Below are 20,091 nucleotides of genomic sequence, written 5' to 3' on the forward strand. Positions count from 1 at the left end.
TGATTATGGGCTCTATTTTCTTGACCGCACTAGCTACAGCACTACACGCAACAACTGTGTGCCAGGTCTTATCCAATTTTCCTGAGAGTGCTAATTCTAAGCTAAATTTTTGTGCCAGCACAAGTAGGTGGGTGGGAGTGTATCTATGGGTGTATGTACACAAACTGTGGGTGTGTCAATGAAGTGCAACAAAGCGCAATGTGCTATTTTCCTGAAAACTGGTCATTGCTGTAAGATGTTTGAGAAGCACGTCTAATCTCGACGCAAAGTCTAAACTCAGTTCAGTCTAAACTATATGCAGTTTGTGGATTCCACAAGCAGATGATATCAAAGAGCTATCAATTACTTTTAATACTAGCCATGATTTGTGTATCATTACATCGGTATGATTAATAATAATAATAAGTTTATTATTATTATAAATGGGCAAATTCTTATGAACGTGCTGCCTTCATTTATATCGACGCTGTTTGACATGAAATTGAATATATAATAGGACGCAGACGGTGAAGTGACCAGAGAAGGACCTCAGAATTAAACTGCACTTGACCCAGCCCATTAGTGCTTTTTATGCAGTTTCGCCAACCCACTTGTGACTTAGCACGTGCTTGCACAAAAATATCAAAACGTCATTGCCATGCCCATTGACTTTCCGCAAACGACGTATCGCATGGCGATGTGCTTAAGGCATAGCAATCTTAAATTAGGTATCATTCAAATTAAGTTTGCATTTTGACGTTTTTGGGGTTTTGCGCAACACAAACGTTTTTGTTGAATTAGGTATGTTAATTTAAATTTGCCATCATGAACATTTGTGTTCCTTCTAACTAAGGGAGACCTCGTTCAAAATATGTCTCTCCTGCAGAGCATAAGAACAGTAAACAAGAGTAGATATTGTTGCACCAAGAGGATCTGGGAGAATAAACATATACAATGACTGATCTTGCCGTTTTATTGTCACTTCCAATTACTCTTTGCTGAAATGCATTCAAGTATATTGATTTTTTTTTTTTTAAATGATTTAAAATCATCAAATTAAGTTGTGTTCAGTACTCCTAACTCAGTTAAGTATTCAAAACAGTTAATTACCAATTACTGTTAAGACCCTCATATACACAATTCACAACCACAGCTTACATCTGGTAAGAAACCTATTTAAATTATTACATACGTTTCATCCGATATGCCATTATTTAAATTTGAGCGATTTATCGCAAAACCCCATGCAGACAAACAATGTACGCTAATGTATACGCATCTTTTCCTTAGAAATCCTATATTTACTGTACATTGTCACATTGAGAATCAATGGATACATCTAAAAGCTGAACATTTTTGCTTTCAGAGGCTTAATATGGAGTAAGAATGAAAATAAGGTGCATTTTGAATTGTTCTGAAACTAGTGCAGACAAACAGCACACTGGAGGTTAAGTCATTCCCTAAATAGGGAGCAAGAGAGCATCCTATAGCTCTCTATGTAGCTAAGTGCATTCAATCCAAACTTCCTATCAAAAGTTCAGTTTCAGGCTGCAGATTATGTTTGGACCACACAACATGTTTGACAGACATGGGATATAATGTATGGTTTTATTTTAACATGGTTGGCAGTGATTGGATGATGCTGACCATTACTTTGAATCAGAACTAATAATGCAAATTCCTGATGTAAAGTCTATAACGTCTCAATAACATGAAAAACTAATTTAACATAATATACAATTCGGTTACCAGCCCAGATCTTAAACCACAAGGCTACAGCACACCCATCCATTTGTTTGTGTGGAATAACAGATAGAACACCACTTCGTGGTTGTTTATAAAATGGCAAGACAGCTAAAAGACTACATTTGCTTTTTGAAATCCATTTACAAAGCTAGTGTTGCTTTATAAATACATTATTAACGATTTACTTGTAAATACAAGTGTTCAGTTTAGTGCCTGTGCAGTGTCTTTCATGAGCTGGTAATTTAATATTACATGCTGAATACCAGCAAGGAAGCAGTGATTAGTCATCTGCCCTTTATTTGATGTTGATAGATGTTCATTTTAATATGCTGTGTGATTTTTTTATTTTTTTTTTGTTCTCGTCTCTCTGTGAATTAGGAATGAGTAAGCGATGCTTTAATCCTTTTAAATAGATTTATTTTTCTATTTAAAGGAATAGTTCACCCAAAATGAAAATTGTCAAAATGTGCTCACCCTAGTTCAAATCAAATAATTAATAAGGCACTTAAATCAAATATGGTGTCTACGTTAGTCCTTGCAACAATACATCATGATGTTTGGTCATGAGACGCAATGATTACCATTTGAGGTTTTATTTTAACGACTGATTTGTTTCGATATTTGAGTGAAAAATGACACAATTCTGTTCATCACAAAGTGATCGTATGGCTTCAGATGACTTGTATATAAGAATATATATAAGACTTATGTATACTGTCAAGATGCTGTTTAACTCTTTCCCCGCCAGCGTTTTTAAAAAAAGTTGCCAGCCACCGCCAGGGTTTTTGACGATTTTCGCTAAATTTTAATGGCCCGCAGAATATTTTCTTCCATGAATATATGAAGATGCAATATATCAAAATAAAGATCTGAGCCTCTGCTTTTAGGCAAAAAAAAAACGATTTTATTTTATCTTAATTTGTTCTTTTTTTATTGCCACTTGAACAGAGGTAGGTTTTGTCAAAAACAACATTTCGGACAAAAAGCTGAGAAAAAGGCATTTTTATCAAACAAGTGCTTTAGTATTAGTATGGTGTTCCACTTCACGTTTGAGACGATCGCAGTCTGTTTCTTTGATCAAAGAGTTGCGTACTCTTTCAAAACATGCGCACGGGTCTTCCTTACCGTATACCACCTAAAACACGGATACCCGGAAAATTCCGTGTTTGGCGGGAAGCGTTTTTTTATAAAACCCATGTTTCCCATAGCGCATGTTTCCCATTACGCTGTGTGCGAGATGCGAGGAACATGCACGCGCCATTGACAGGGAGATGCTCCGTGTCCATATAAGGGCAGTCGAAGAGCTTCAACCTGACTGGTCTCCCCCAGAGGAACCTGAACAGTCTCGCCTCGATGAATGGTCAAACGGCAGCATCCCGCACAATTCTTCCCCGAAGTTAATAACAAACTATTCAAGTCCTGGTGCGCAACCTTATATGGCGCACTCACGCAGTGACGCCATCCTCTTTAATGTGGATCATGGGAAAGAAAACGGTTATGCCCAATTACCCCCTGTGTAGGAGGCGGTAGCAGTACACATCTACATCCTTCCAAACCGTGTTAATAAATGTCCGCACTGGCTTACTCGACAGCAGAACAAGCTGTATCAGCACTCCACACAATGGTGGTGCTCCAGGGTAGAAATTTGTGATGAGGAAAAAGCCACTCTTTTGGATGCTCCAGTGTCTCCAGCCGGCCATTTTGGCGGCTCTATGAATAAGTTTGCTGAGCATTATGTAGCGATTCAGCAGCAGACACAGGCTATGAGACACTTTATGCCCACACAGAGTATATCACAGCCGGTTTGCCCTCGCTCTGTTTCAAGCCAGTGCCCAACAAAAAGCCCCATACCTGCTGCCTCACAGGCACCTGCATATCAGTATATGCAGCTATATAAGCAAAAGCTCTCCTGACGGGTACAGCCCTTTGAATCGGAAAGCAGAGCCTGTGAATCCCTCCGGGTCTGCTCCAAAAATGGGTCTGCTCCAAAAATGGCTCGATTAGAGAGGGACAAAACACTGTTCCCCATCTCCCCACTATTGTTTCTCGGGAAAGGGATATTGTTGTTCAAAATGTTGTTTCTGTGTCTTGCACTCAAATAAATGCAATAAAAAATGCAAGAAGCGCAAAAAGAAAACCACATTCGTTGCAAATGCATGAGATGCTCACACATTCTCAATGCAATAAAAAATGCAAGAAGCGTAAAAAGAAAACCGCATTCGTTGCAAATGCCCCTTTTTCCATTTCAAAGCACACACATTATTATATATTATCCCTATAGTGAGCGTCGCAACATATACGGTGAGCAAACCAAATTGCCCTCTGTCCCATTACGTGGACGACTTCAACTTTAATTGTCAGGGTGAGAGTGAGGCAGACAAACTGCTAGGTACACAGATTGAGAACTGCTGCCAACCATTCATCATAGCCTACATTAAACACACACATATACATAGCACATCTGAAGGACATACTGTATTCCACCCACCCACACAGCCATTACATTTAAATAGGTATTTGTAAGCACATACCAGTTTTCCGCAACATTCTATTGATTTTTGATGCCACAAAATATTAATCCTAAAAGTCCAAATGGTCTAGCATTAGAATTTAGGACACTGCAATAAACTGTCCTACATGAAGGGACCAAATCGTTTCACAATTCCTGATATTTATTTGTAGAAAACATACCCTGTCTTAGGATCACAACAGATAACAACTTTATTTTAAGAATGTGAAATATCAGAATAATAGTAAAAAAGAATGATTTATATCAGCTTTTATTTATTTCATAACATTCCCAGTTGTTAACTATACAATTTGTTAGTATTTGGTATCATTGCCTATAAATAGCTTAACTTGAATCAAATGTTTTGGACCATTCCTCCAGACAGAACTGTTGTAACAAAGTCAGGTTTGTATGCCTCATTGCTTGCACAAGCTTTTTCAGTTCTGCCCACAAATGATCTATCAGATTCAGGTATTTGGAATTCATTTGTATTTGGAAATTGCTCCCAAGGATGAACCAGACTTTTTTCTGAGGTCTTGTCTGATTTATTTTTATTTTCCCATGATGTCAAGAAAAGGGGATAAAAAAAATTGTTTTAATGACTTCAACCTAAGTGTACGTATACTTCTGACTTCAACTGTATGTTAATTACTATCCAAAACCCACCTGAATCCCTGAGCACATCAACCACGGGTTTAGTTATTGTATAGTACACATGCAGACTCACAGGCGCTATGTGCCTGATTACATGGGCATGAAGCACAGGCCAGGTTTGAATGCCAGGAAGGGTCTAGATGGATGAGTATTGACAGATAAGCTACCGGGTGAGCATTGCTTGAGGTTGGACTGTCACTCTGTTAAGACAAAGTATGATAGAGCAAGGAACTGAATAGTTGGATAAAGACATTTCAGCATGAAAGAGCTTGCTGCAGATATGGTGTTCAAATCCACACCATATCCATCCATAATATTTTCCCTGCACTCAAGCCATAGATGCCAGTACTCGTGTCCTTTGGTCGCTCCAATGTCTTTTCTATCTCTCCCTCTCTAATCCCGTTATTCTGCTCTGTGCTTTGTCTTCTTTAACTCATCTCTTTTTTGCTACACTTCATTTCTTTTAATGTTTTTATTTTCATGTCCCTTTTCTTATTACTCTCACTCTTCTACCTCTGTTATATATTCATGTGCCTTTTCTTATAACTCTCACTCTTATACCTATTATATTTTCAGTTCAGAATATGTGCTGTGTAATGGTCGGAGTTCAATGATACGCAATCCCACGCAGTGTTCCATTATCAGAGTCTGTTATCACACTCCTGGTGTGTCGTTGTAATAATTTCCATATAGATTAGTGTATAATCGTTCTATATTCTGTTTTTATGTCAAGTCTCTTAACCTGGCCATTTATGGATTACACTTTATTCAAATTCTTATAGAGTTTAGCATAACAGTTTCAATGTAATTAGTCATATTGATATACTAATATTGAAACAATATAGCTTTTCTCCAAAAAAAGTGAGCTGCAAGGTTTTATATTGTGTATGTTGGGAGCTACCTTATAAAGCTGTGGTTACACTATGATTTGAGCATTCAAAATTGCTTCATACACTGTAGCGGACAGGATATGATAAGTTTGAGGGCTTCTATTTTTAATAAATAATATATCACAAATAATATATTCAACATGTTAAAATATACCATCTACTCACTTTCCTGCAGCAATAAAAACATGCATCTTTGAAATATTTATTCCTTGTATTGAACCAAGAGGTCGGTGTGTGTGATATTTCAATATGCTATTGGTCACAAGTATTCTAGTCATATCAATTTGCAGGTTTGTCACACTTAAACTATTGCGACCTCTCTTTGCATGAGCTTGGTTTTTTGGTAAGTGTTTGAATTGAGAATTTTTGTTGCAGTCTTACAGGCCATTCCTTTTAACAGTATTCATTTGATCTTGTTTCCATCTAGGCTGATCCAAGAGTGCTGATTCGTCTAGTGACAAAGCATGTGACAGATCACACTGGATGTGATTGGTTGGATGAGGAACTGGAGGCTCTGATTGGACAGTTGCGACTCTACAGCGAGAGACTGACAGACTTGACTCAGGCTCAAGTTTTGCAGGGACTTGGCCGAGGGATCGATGTCCAGAGATTCAGCAACGACAACCAGTACAAGAAAGAAACTATTCTGGGCCTGGCTGAGTAAGTATCGTGTTTCTATGTGTACAAATACACTTTTAGTTTGATCTTGGTTTCCAAGCTGTTTCTTTTATTGATTCTTATCTTTAATCAAATTGCATCTCTCTAGGATATGGCAGGTGTTAAATGTTGAGTTGTTCGCCACATTTTATTCCCCAGAATAATTACATTAAAACAGGCAGGGTGTGTCTCAATAAATACGGGTCCTGATTCACTTTTTTCTTTTTTTTTTTAAACATTTTTTGTTTCATAATTCTGACATACACTAACTGTCTGGTCAATTTTGGTCACACCTACTCATTCTGTATATATCTAACATTTAGAATAATAGTAAAGTCATCAATACTATGAAGTAATATTAGGATAAAGGAAGTATGGAAATACATATATTTTGCCATCTTCAAAGTAACCACCCTTTGACGAGATTACAGCTTTGCAAACTCGAGGCATTCTCTCATCCAGCTTTGAGTTATCTACATGGTTTGCATTTTTAATGGTATTGGAGGGGTTTGCTGGTCACTTGTTGCTGCTTTTCCTTCACTATCATTTCCAATGTATCCATTTAACTAAATAAAACAAATCTAAATCAAAATAATGGTTTTGTAACGAAATCTAAATTTGCACTCATTTCAGCTTAAGAATTTTGATCAAAAGATGCTTAAGATCCTGAGAAGTTCATTATTAAATCAAACTGACGTGTGTCCAATGTAGGGTTGCAGCGGTATAGCGGTTTCACGGTATACCACGGTTTGAAAATTGACGGTTATCATACCATGTACATTTGCTTATCTACGGTATTGAGAAAAAAATGCAACCGGACAGAGAATCTCACATGCGCATGCGCATCTCCTTTCCTCATTGTCTGCCTGTCAGACTCGTCAACTTGCGACACACGCAAATGCAGCGGAGAAAATGTCTGAGAGAAGCGAGCCGAGGGGGACTGAAGTGTGTGTGTGTGTGTGTGTGTGTGTGTGTGTGTGTGTGTGTGTGTGTGTGTGTGTGTGTGAGAGTTAAAGGGGTGTTTCTCAACTGGTTTATTCAGACTGGGTCGCGGACAGCAAGGAAAGAGCAATGCCATGGTTCTCCCATTGAAGATATTTCGGCGGCCGCCAGAGTGATAGACTACTTAAGACTGCTGAGGCAGATTTAATGATAATCTCGCAAACAGCTAAAGCAGACATGGGCAATTTACAGCCTCATTTATCGTAAAAGCGTTTTTATTTTTCATTGGATATTTCAGTTAATTTGAATTGGGACATAATGTGTCTCCACAAACATTTACCATGCTCATGGTTGCCAGATAAGAGACGAAACACCCCAAGTTTGAAATGTATACTTCCGCAAATTGGAAATATACCGCCTAATGTTATACTTATTTTGTGCAATCTGGCAACCATGCACGCGAGTGCGCTATTTATATCTGGCTTTCCCCTTTGATCAAACTTAGCGATCTGTAGTGCAATATTCTGCTCTAGGAAAAGTGTTATACGGCTACTCTGTGTTCATTCTTGAGGCTGCTTGTGATGTTTGGTGCTACTAATTTTGCAGGTAAACCTTCTCAGTGATAATAGATAGATCTCGGCATCATTGACACACGGAGGAGTAATCATTGACATGCGAGCAAAAGCAAGCCAGAGACGAATATGTAAATGTATTTATTATTTGTGCAGTTTAGAAACGTTGAAATCCCTTCACGCCTGTATATTAATCTAACTCTTGCAGTATTCATTTATCATAGTCAAGCAGTCTGTGTTATTCTGTTGTGTGATGAAAGTCAAAAGTTGACATCAACAACAAAAATTGACATTAACAACAAAAATAATGTCACTTGATGCATGTCCTTGTACTGGAATACCATGAACAAAACTATGCAACATTAAAGAAAATGCAACCCAGGATATATTAAATACAGGTTATGTTTAATCTGTGGCAGGTCACCACTTGATTTCCAATGTAAAATCTGTCCTGAAGCAAAACCAGTTGAGAACCACTGAGTTAAAGGTACAGACAGGAGCAGTATATGTTAACTGTTAATAATCACAGGACATTACTTTAAAAGCTCAAACAGCTGATGTTATTTTTCATTTAGTAGTTAATTTAACATATAAACTAAAATGCTTTAGTTATATAACATGTTATAGTTACATGCAATTTTTTTTATCATGTTTATAATTCGATTTATTATTATAATTATAATTATAATTCTGTTAGCTTTCTTATTTTTTCTATTTGTTTTATTTTCAAAAGGGAGACTTTTTTTTTACACATACTTCAATAAAATAAATGGTTTCAAGTTTCAATTATAATATAGTGTTTGCTCAAAAAAAAAAAAAATAGTCAAGTGGTTTTTATTGTCGTTTCAACCATATACAGTTAGTACAGTACACACGAGACAACGTTCCTCCAGGACCATGGTGCTACATAAAAACAACATAGGACAAACACAGAACCACATGAGACTACACAACTAAATAAAATACCTATATAAAATACCTATATATACCTATATAAAGTGCACATGCAAACATGTGCAAAAAGTACAGGACAGTACAAGAAATTTCTGACAATGAACAGGACAATAGGCACAGTGAGAGACAGTGCAGCGCCGACCAGTACACAGTAGTGCAAAAAGATGACAGTTTCTAAAACATAAACATAACATACTATGAGATAGTTTTCTATGCACATAGCAGTTATTGAGGTAGCAGACAGTTATAAAGTGACAGTAATTAAAGTGCAACTCATGCCACGTGTGTGTGTGTGTGTGTGTGTGTGTGTGTGTGTGTGTGTGTGTGTGTGTCAAACCAGTCTCTGAGTATTGAGGAATCTGATGACTTGAAGGAAGAAGCTGTTACACAGTCTGGCCGTGAGGGCCCGAATTAGAGGTCGACCGATATTGTTTTTTTTTTTCAGGCCGATGCCGATCTTTTGAAATCCGGGTCGGCCGATTAATGCTGCCGATTTATTTTGTCCGATATTTTGCCGATATGTGCTTGTTTATAACCTCTTATTTGAAAGATAAAATGTAACACAAATAATTACTTAAGATAGACAAAATTTCTCAACAAATACATTTATTGAACACTTGACCTATCTGCACTTGTAGACTTACATTAAAAATGTATAATGTGAAAACATATTGTATAAATATTGTATAACAAATATATTAAATAAACAAATCAGGTGTTACGAACTGCTCTGAGACACGAAGGTTGAGATCCAAATGCAGCTTTAATTAAGGGGCAATCCAGACACATAATCCAATATTCAGAGCATCCAAGAGAAGCACAGGCATAACTAGGGATGGGTATCGTTAAGGTTTTAATGGTATTACTACTCTTTCCGATACTGCTTATCGATCCGGTACTTTAACGGTATTCTTAACGGTTCTTTTTGTTATATATATAACAAATAGAACCGTTAAGAATACCGTATATATATATATATATATATATATATATATATATATATATATATATATATATATATATATATATATATATATATATATATACAGGTGAAACTCGAAAAATTAGAATATCGTGCAAAAGTTCATTAATTTCAGTAATTCAACTTAAAAGGTGAAACTAATATATTATATAGACCCATTACAAGCAAAGTAAGATATTTCAAGCCTTTATTTGATATAATTTTGATGATTATGGCTTACAGCTTATGAAAACCCCAAATTCAGGATCTCAGAAAATTAGAATATTACATGAAATCAATAAAAAAAGGATTTTAAATACAGAAATGTCGGCCCTCTGAAAAGTATAATCATGCATATGTACTCAGTACTTGGTTTGGGCCCCTTTTGCATTAATTACTGCCTCAATGCGGCGTGGCATGGATGCTATCAGCCTGTGGCACTGCTGAGGTGTTATGGAAGACCAAGATGCTTCAATAGCGGCCTTCAGCTCTTCTGCATTGTTTGGTCTCATGTCTCTCATCTTTCTCTTGGCAATGCCCCATAGATTCTATATGGGGTTCAGGTCAAGCGAGTTTGCTGGCCAATCAAGCACAGTAATACCATGGTCATTGAACCAGGTTTTGGTACTTTTGGCAGTGTGGGCAGGTGCCAAGTCCTGCTGGAAAATGAAGTCAGCATCTCCATAAAGCTTGTCTGCTGAAGGAACCATGAAGTGCTCTAAAATGTCCCGGTAGACGGCTGCGTTGACTCTGGACTTAATAAAGCACAGTGGACTAACACCAGCCGATGACATGGCTCCCCAAACCAACACAGACTGTGGAAACTTCACACTGGACTTCAAGCATCTTGGATTGTGTGCCTCTCCATTCTTCCTCCAGACTCTGGGACCTTGGTTTCCAAATGAGATGCAAAATTTGCTCTCATCAGAAAAGAGGACTTTGGACCACTGAGCAACAGACCAGTTCTTTTTTTCTTTAGCCCAGGTAAGACGTTTGACATTTGAAGCCCATGTCCAGGACCCGTCTGTGTGTGGTGGCTCTTGATGCAGTAACTCCAGCCTCAGTCCACTCCTTGTGAAGCTCCTCCACACATTTGAATGGCCTTTTCCTGACAATCCTCTCCAGGCTACGGTCATCCCTGCTGCTTGTGCACCTTTTTCTTCCACACTTTTCCCTTCCACTTAACTTTCTATTAATGTGCTTTGATACAGCACTTTGAGAACATCCAACTTCTTTTGCAATTACCTTTTAGGCTTTCCCTCCTTGTGGAGGGTGTCAATGATGGTTTTCTGCACAACTGTCAGGTCAGCAGTCTTCCCCATGATTGTGAATTCAACTGAACCAGACTGAGAGACCATTTAAAGGCTCAGGAACCCTTTGCAGGTGTTTAGCTGATTAGAGTGTGACACTTTGAGCCTACAATACTGAACCTTTTCACAATATTCTAATTTTCTGAGATTCTGAATTTGGGGTTTTCATAAGCTGTAAGCCATAATCATCAAAATTATATCAAATAAAGGCTTGAAATATCTTACTTTGCTTGTAATGAGTCTATATAATATATTAGTTTCACCTTTTAAGTTGAATTACTGAAATTAATGAACTTTTGCACGATATTCAAATTTTTCGATTTTCACCTGTGTGTATATATATATATATATATATATTAAACAAAGATAAACGTTATATAGGCACAGTGATTTAATTTCAGGAAGGTCTACTAACATTACTGTTCAGGTGTGGTCTAAAAAGAAATCTAATAAAGTAATCAATTGTAAAATAACACTGCATAGTTTATCATAGATAGATTAATGCTTATTAATGCAGAAGTTATTCATTCAAGAGCTGTAAGTGATTTTCTCTTTGCCTTTTGTTGTTTGATTCGCAGTAATGGCTCAATCGTCAGCATGTTTATTAGACTGCTTCCCCTTTAAGACCGAGTTCAGATCTAATAGGCTCCTGATGCAGCATATTTTCTCCCAACTATTTCCATAACTACGTCCATTTAAGACATAAACTGTGTTTAAGTGAATCTCCAAGCCGGTCGTTTTGAAATATTTTTGTGTATATTTGATCGTTTAGACGCGCACATGAAACCCAAATTAGCCTATACTTTGCTTGTCTCGTTGTGGTCTGTATCGGAGTGCGCGCCGCCTTGGGAACGGTATCTCTTGCGCTCTTTTTATTATTAAATGTGTCCCGCAATTTAGCAGCAGTAGCTAGACTGCATTTTACAACAATCACCGATCGTGCTGATTCTGACGTTAAGTTTGAGTTTTATGGAGAAATGTCAGTGCACCGCTGTGAAGGGAAGGAAGTTGTGCTAGACAGAATGCGGCTTATGTATAAATATTCTTTTTATAATCTTTGGAAGGCGAAATCTAAAATAAAATCAGACTAATAATCACAGATCTAAACCAGGCTACGTTTGAATGTTTAGTTCTGTCACTCATTAAGCAGGGCTCTTGTTGTGCTCGCTGTAGCACCGCGTGAGAGATCTCTCTCTCTCTCTCTGTCTGCGAATAGCTAAATTGCATCAAAGACAAATGGTTTCATATTATTATACATAGAAATGTCTGGCGAGATAAAATAACATTCTCTTTATAGCAATAATAAATGTATTTTCTTAATTTCTCCAGTACTGACAGCAGAACCGATAACGTCCAAGCTTACAAAGCCAGTCCTTCAATAGCCTATGGTGCGTTGGTATATTTTTATTACTTATTTCTCTGCATTGAGTGACAACCCTCTCAAATATAAGACACACAAACAGAACAAATAAAAGTCTCAGATTCACTGTCTGTAATTGCTAAATTCTTGCTTGCTTATTGTGACATGATAGCAACCCTTCTGCTGTGATAATGCAACTTCAACTACGCTATCAATATCCAAGGTTTGTCATCATTGTGTTTGTCGCGTTTTTTCTTGAAGTTGGCAGTAACATATCAGAAGTTTTTAATTAAATATAAAGAAGTTATACAAATTTAATCCTTACTGTTTTCTCCAAGGAACTTAGCTCCTTCCTTAGGCACTGGATGAGGTCTGCTTACTCTGCTGGAAAATGACTCTAGGGGCAGCGTGCGTCGAACACGTGTTCCACAACAACACTAGGCTGCCCACAGATGCGCCTGCCTAATTATCGGCTTGATATACTTGGATATTGGCCGATGCCGATTATGTTAAAAAATGCAAAAAATCGGCCGGCCGATTAATCGGTTGACCTCTAGCCCGAATGCTTCGGTACCTCTTGCCAGATGGCAGGAGGGTAAAGAGTTTGTGTGAGGGGTGTGTGGGGTCATCCACAATGCTGATTGCTTTGCGGATACAGTGTTTTTTGTAAATGTCTTTGATGGAGGGAAGAGAGACCCCAATGATCTTCTCAGCTGTCCTCACTATCCTCTGCAGGGCTTTGCGGTCCGAAACGGTGTAAGTCCCAAACCAGGCAGGGATGCAGCTTCTCAGGATGCTCTCAATAGTCCCTCTATAGAATGTAGTGAGGATGGGGGGTGGGATATGTGCTTTCCTCAGCCTTCGAAGAAAGTAGAAACACTGCTGGGCTTTCTTGGTGATAGAGCTGGTGTTGAGGGACCAGGTGAGGTTCTCCGCCAGGTGAACACCAAGGAATTTGGTGCTCTTGACGATCTCCACAGAGGAGCCGTCGATGTTCAGCGGAGAGCTGTTTTCACTGATAATAGTAATTGTGTAATACCGTATACCGTGAAACCATGATATTTTCTGAGACGGTTATCATACCGTGAAAATCTCATACCATTGCCACCCTAGTCCAATGTAAAGACGTTTTAATTCTAAGCAACACTTCACTTGATGTACAGTAATTTGTGCTGGTTGATCTATTTACTTGGTTTCTTTATAGAAATGGCCTAGTGCCTGTTATTGAGTCCAGACCTGACACAGAAACTCAGTTTTTTTAAACAACAGAGAACATCATCTTAGAACATTGTGTCCAAAGTTGAAAGAGATGGACATGGATGCTCCCACACCTTTTAATCTGCATGTCCTATGAGAATGAGTTTCTCTTCTAGAAACTAGTGGAGAGTCATGTATCAGGATTGATAATTGATCCAAACCACAGCCCTAGCTTTGAGGCACATGAGGACTAAAATCACAGGGTTGGAGTGGCCAAGGTTTAACAAAGTTTGGCGATTCAGTTTGACTCTACAATTGATGTTCCAGCAGATAGTGTAGATCTGAATTGTAGAAGCAGCCAGAGAATAGATCCAATCATTCTTTCCGAACATCAGGGCTCTGGAATTTTACGTATTTATCGAAGGGCTTTACCAGTGCAGTGATATGTCAGTATATCACAATTATTTTTCTCATAATATTGTATTGTTTATTTAGATTCTTGTATAATTGTTTTCATGTGTGCATTTATTCACATCTTACAGTTCAATGAATGCAGAAGCAGGTCATTTAAATAAGAACAATCTGAATCCGGCATTTCTCAGTGACGTCAGAGCTGCTGTACTGTAAAAAAGTGAAGTGAACCGAGCAAGAGATTCAAACATTCCAATTTGAAATTCGCACTGAATTGAATCATGGTGTATGTGTTGCTATATATGTATTATAGATTGTAAGTTAGTTGACATTACATAGCCCTAATTTGTTTACTCCTGGCCTTTAATGGCCTGCAAATTTGGCCAAGATTTGTCCAAGAACAAAAGAGATCAAGACACTGAGCAATTGCTCTGGGTCTTGTTCTTTCTACAACAGTTTTAGCAGAATTTCTACCTGCGTTTTTGTTTGTGTTTATAGATTTTAGTATGCTGGGCTTAAATGTATAAATGTTTCAATTAAAGAATGATTGACATTGTCTTGTTCATCTTACCCTTTGTCATTTTATGTTCCTTTTCTTAACTCCATCACTTTTTGCCTGTCTCTCTCTCTGTCTAGGACATTGAATGAGAGTGTGTACGAGATCTCATGCTCTTTGGCTCAGCGGTACAGCATTCCCCTTTGGGAAGTGCACATGACTCACCTTGAGTTTCTGTTTACTGATAGTGGGTAAGACACAAACACACTTTACCAGTGCACACATTAAAGATGTTATGCTCACTTTGCAGTTTTAGAGGAATGAGCTGCCAAACATCAGTAAAAAACAACAACATTGGTGTCGTCCTCAAGCAACTGTTATTTTATTTCCTCAATGTGAGGTCCCCAGCATGTCAGAAACCTGTGACCCTAGCGCACAGACAGAAGATTACACTAAATGAATGCAAAGACTGGCTTCCAGTTGATCTGTCTTTTGATTTGCCAGACTTACAATCATGTAGAAAAGCAACCTCTGTATATTAAATTTTTTTTTTTTCAAACTGGTGTCTGATCCCCCCGCATGGTTAATATGTCACTGAATCATTGTTCAAAGCTTGGTCTAATCAATCTCTCTCCATATCTCACTGGGTTTAATCGCTCTAAATCTCTCTCTCTCTCTCTCTGAATTCAATTTTCAATTTAAAAGTACTTTATTGGCATGATTCTGTTTACATACAATATTGCCAAAGCATTAATACACAAAACAGATAATGACAAGACAAATAATAATAAGTTAGAATTAAAATAAGGTCAAGGTAATGAATCAAATAAAATAAAAACTATAATAACATAATACAATATAAAATATAAAATAGAATATGCATTTAACAGGACATTATGAACATAAGAAAATAAAAGTACTGTGAATGAAGTACATTAAGGCAGTGATTGGTTTCTGAGGGTGTGCAGCTCAAAAATGAATTTAGCTGCAACTGATGCATGATGGTCCTCCCCCAGTAACACCAGCATCTGATCAGTTTCTGCCAAACTGGAAAACTGTGGCATGAGGTTTGAGAGTTTGTGGAGGTATCTCTCTCTCTCAACTCTGTAAATTTCTCACAGTGAAGGAGAAAGTTTGTCTCTGTCTCGACCTCACCCGTGTCACAGTGAGCACAGACTCCTTCTTCCTTTGGAAGCCATGTTTGTCTGTTTCTGCCTTTTTCTATGGCCAGACTTTTATCACTGAGTCTGTATTTGGTGAGGATCTGTCTCTGTTTTGGATCTCTTTCAGTGTGCAGATATTCTGCCAGAATATACTTTCTGTTTAGGGCCCGATAACGTTACAATTTGCTTTGGTTTTTACTTTCATTTTACCAATGGTCCAAATATGAATTTTTGCTCTCTTTTATGATTTGGTTTATTGTGATCTGGTTTTGTTCAGCAGTGCTGGTCTGAATCTGGTGTTTGTTAGTTGTTAGCGGGTGTTACGAATGAGGCAGCGAGGAGAGAGGATCTAAATGCAGGTTTCTTTATTGATTAGAATACAGGCAAAACACAAAGGAAAGCCCACAATGGGGAAACAAAACATAAACTAAAACAATAGGGCAGGAGGACACATACCAGGCTACAACATACAACAAACCACAAGGAGTGAACAAAAAGCAGGGCTTAAATAACCAGGGAGTGATGACTGAATTAGACACAGGTGAGAACAATGAACAAAATGGCAGTGGTGATTGCAGGTGGATTCTGGGAAGTGTAGTACATTTAACAATGTCAAGTGAAACCCAGGGCAGACAACAAGGGAATCGTGACATAGCCCCCCCTCAAAGGAGCGGCTTCCAGACGCTCCTCAGAGAAAAAATAAATGAAAAAAATTTTTTTCTCTGAGGGGGGCAAACAGACAGACCAGAGGAGCACAAGGGGCAAACAGACAGACCAAGGGAGCACAAGGGGCAGACAGGAAGTCCAAGGGGGCACAAAGGGCAGGAGAGCAGTCCACGGGGGCACAAGGGGCAGACAGACAGTCCAAGGGGGCACAAGGGGCAGACAGACAGACCAAGGGAGCACAAGGGGCAGACAGGAAGTCCAAGGGGGCACAAAGGGCAGGAGAGCAGTCCACGGGGGCACAAGGGGCAGACAGACAGTCCAAGGGGGCACAGAGGGCAGGCGAGCAGTCCACGGGGGCACAAGGGGCAGACAGACAGTCCAAGGGGAGCACAAGACGGGGACTGGGTCAGGTGGCCTGAGAGCTGGCCACAGGACAAGGACAAGGCGGAGCCGTAGGAGGCTCAGGCGGCAGAGCCGAGGGAGGCGGCGCCGTAGGAGGCTCTAGAGGCGGAGCCGATGGAGGTGGTGCCGTAGGAGGCTCTAGAGGCGGAGGTCTGGAAGGTTCTGGAGGTGGAGCCGAGGGAGGTGGCGCCGTAGGACGCTCCAGAAGCGAAGCCCTGGAAGGCTTGAGAGGCGGAGCCCTGGAAAGCTCGGGAGGCGGAGCCCTGGAAAGCTCGGGAGGCGGCGCTCTGGAAAGCTCGGGAGGCTCGGAAGGCGGCGCTCTGGAAAGCTCGGGAGGCTCGGAAGGCGGAGCTCTGGAAGGCTCGGAAGGCGGAGCTCTGGAAGGCTCGGAAGGCGGAGCTCTGGAAGGCTCGGAAGGCGGAGCTCTAGGAATCTCGGGAGGCGTTGGCTCTTGGGCGGTCGAGGCTACAAGCGCTGGCTCAGGAAAGTCTGAGGCTACAGGCGCTGGCTCAGGAACATCTGAGGCTACAGGCGCTGGCTCACTGACGTCTGAGGCTACAGGCGCTGGCTCACTGACCGTGGAGGGCGTCGGCTCTGGCTCGCTGACCGTGGAAGGCGTGGAAAGCCCAGAGGCGGGAGCCGGAATCAGGAGAGGTGGCTCCCCGGCAGCGAATTCCTCCAAGATGAGTCCCACATACTCCCGCCAGGTGTAGTCTCCGGTCTCCGGTAACTCCCACCATCGATGTTTTGGTAAGCCGAACCGGTACGCTACCTTCAGGACCTCGTCGTTCCAGCCGGAGTAACTGGCCACGCTGGAGAATAAGTGGGTGAACTCCCGCACTGATAAGTCTGCCTCTGTCAGCTCTCTGAGGAACGCTGCTAGATCCATTGTCGGTGGTTCGTTCTGTTACGAATGAGGCAGCGAGGAGAGAGGATCTAAATGCAGGTTTCTTTACTGATTAGAATACAGGCAAAACACAAAGGAAAGCCCACAATGGGGAAACAAAACATAAACTAAAACAATAGGGCAGGAGGACACATACCACGCTACAACATACAACAAACCACAAGGAGTGAACAAAAAGCAGGGCTTAAATAACCAGGGAGTGATGACTGAATTAGACACAGGTGAGAACAATGAACAAAATGGCAGTGGTGATGGCAGGTGGATTCTGGGAAGTGTAGTACATTTAACAATGACAAGTGAAACCCAGGGCAGACAACAAGGGAATCGTGACAGTGGGTTTGTGAGTTTCAGAGCCAGCTGACAAAGGGGACTGGTTTTAGGCTTCAGCTCTTGGGTTTTAAGGGCTTCATGTTGCAATGTGTTAGGGGAACTTGAATTTAGGTGTGTCCAAAATTTGAGGGATCATTTTTCAATATGTATAATAAGGGGTATCTCTCTCTCTCTCTCTCTCTCTCTCTCTCTCTCTCTCTCTCTCTGACATGCAGTCATGTGACTTAGCATATTTAGTATAAGTGAGAATCCTTCCATGCTTATTAGCATCTGAAATGCTTCTTTTTAAATTGTTTTTTGACCATTCATTTTAGGTTTTAAAAGGAAAAGTTCACCCAAACCTGTAAATTCTCTCATCATTTACTCATCCTCATGCCATCCCAGATGTGTATGACTTGCTTTCTTTGGCAAAACACATACAAGAATATTTTTAGAAGAATATAGATCTGTAGATCCATACAATTCAAGTATGCTGAGATATTCTTCTAAAAATCTTCATTTGTGTTCTGCAGAAGAAAAAAGGTCACACATACTGGATGGCATGAGGTTGAGTAAATGATGAGACGAGAGAATATTTTTTTTTGCTGAAATATCCCTTTAAGCATCTGGCCTGTTTGTGGATTTTCAGATTTATTACTACAACTTGGATTAGTCTTGTATAATTAAATTTATAGCTTCAACCTAGTCATATTTGAGCTCATCTGTTGCTTTCTGAATTTAAGTATTTTATAAATTAGTTCATGTTTAGCCACGTATGAAGGACAATTTCTGTCTTTATTTGAGCTGCATAGAAATAGTTGCTCCTTTTAGCCTTTGCCTCAATTCAAATCTTTTTTTCATCTAAAAGGTGCTAAAATTGTGTATTATTCTCCAATTTTCTGAATTTAAGACACATTTTGTAAAATTTTGGATTGATTTCTTTGTATAAGTTTTGCATGGTTAGAAGGACAGATGGTAATGAAGTGCTGTTCTGTCTCTAGCACTCCTTGGCTAAGGTGCAAGCAAACTTTGCAATCTCTTGACTGCCAGCTTTTTGTACATCTGTTTTTCAACCTTGTAATTTTTTGTTCTCAATGCATTGTCTCTCACTGAGATCAAGTATGCTATTTTGCTATTTTTTACTATTTTGGACCAAATACCATTGTAGTTGTTTGCATTGTTTCTGTCCAGTAAGTAAGGTCATTTTCTTTTAGTGGATTGTTAATTTTCTTAGGGCTAAGGGTGTGGATAATCACGTCTGTGTCCTGAGGCTGATTATTGGTAGTTGTATTAGTCATATTTGTCTGTGTGAGGAGCCTCAGGAGCAGCTGAATGAGAGGGCTTTTTTCAATGTTTCCTTCAGGTGTTTTAAGGGCTTGAAAAAGATTGTTTGGGTCATTAATATTTAGATGTTTCTATTGGTTATTTTCTGAATACGGAGATACTCACACAAAACCCTGAATGCAGAGCTTTAATCAGGCTTTTGTAAAATGTGTCAAATTCCTGATTCACATGAGGATCCATGCTTTACTAACACATGATGCACTAGGATCTATAACTGACTGGAATATATTCAGCCAAATTCTAATTGCTGTTCCAAATTGGATAGATATTTTGATTGCATAGAAATCACATTGCTTTCTTTTTCACTTCATTCATGGCCAAGCTGAGGTTTCCATTGCACTGATTTTCAACCTAAAATATGCATAGTTTGTGGCTAGTTAAATTGTAATTATATCCAGGGTGAAATTGGATCTTTTTCCCTGACATCTGGATCTTTTCTGAATTGTTTTGTATTATAAGGCTTAATGTAATATCAGCCTTTCTCAAGTTAGTCCTAAACTGTTTTGCTGGTTTGAGGGAAGTTCTGTGAGTAGAAGCACACAGAAATAGATGGCCAGTCCACACTAATCTGTGTAAGACTGTTTCAAGGTTTTTTGTGCTGTATTTTGACACTTTCCTCATTTTTACTAAATTTTTCCATGGTTCTCAACATTAAAAAAGAA

General features: G+C 39.3%; 1 protein-coding gene across 1 annotated transcript in view; it reads left to right on the forward strand.

The window, feature by feature from the left end:
* LOC127622474 (NBAS subunit of NRZ tethering complex-like) overlaps nucleotides 1–20,091 on the forward strand; it is a 281,526-nt gene that overhangs the window by 157,897 nt on the left and 103,538 nt on the right. The window contains 2 exon segments of the mRNA XM_052096575.1: nucleotides 6,206–6,438; nucleotides 14,779–14,889. Coding sequence (XP_051952535.1) covers nucleotides 6,206–6,438; nucleotides 14,779–14,889 — 344 coding nt within the window.

The sequence above is a fragment of the Xyrauchen texanus genome, chromosome 28 (genome assembly GCF_025860055.1).
Source record: "Xyrauchen texanus isolate HMW12.3.18 chromosome 28, RBS_HiC_50CHRs, whole genome shotgun sequence".
NCBI classification, from domain to species: Eukaryota; Metazoa; Chordata; class Actinopteri; order Cypriniformes; family Catostomidae; genus Xyrauchen; species Xyrauchen texanus.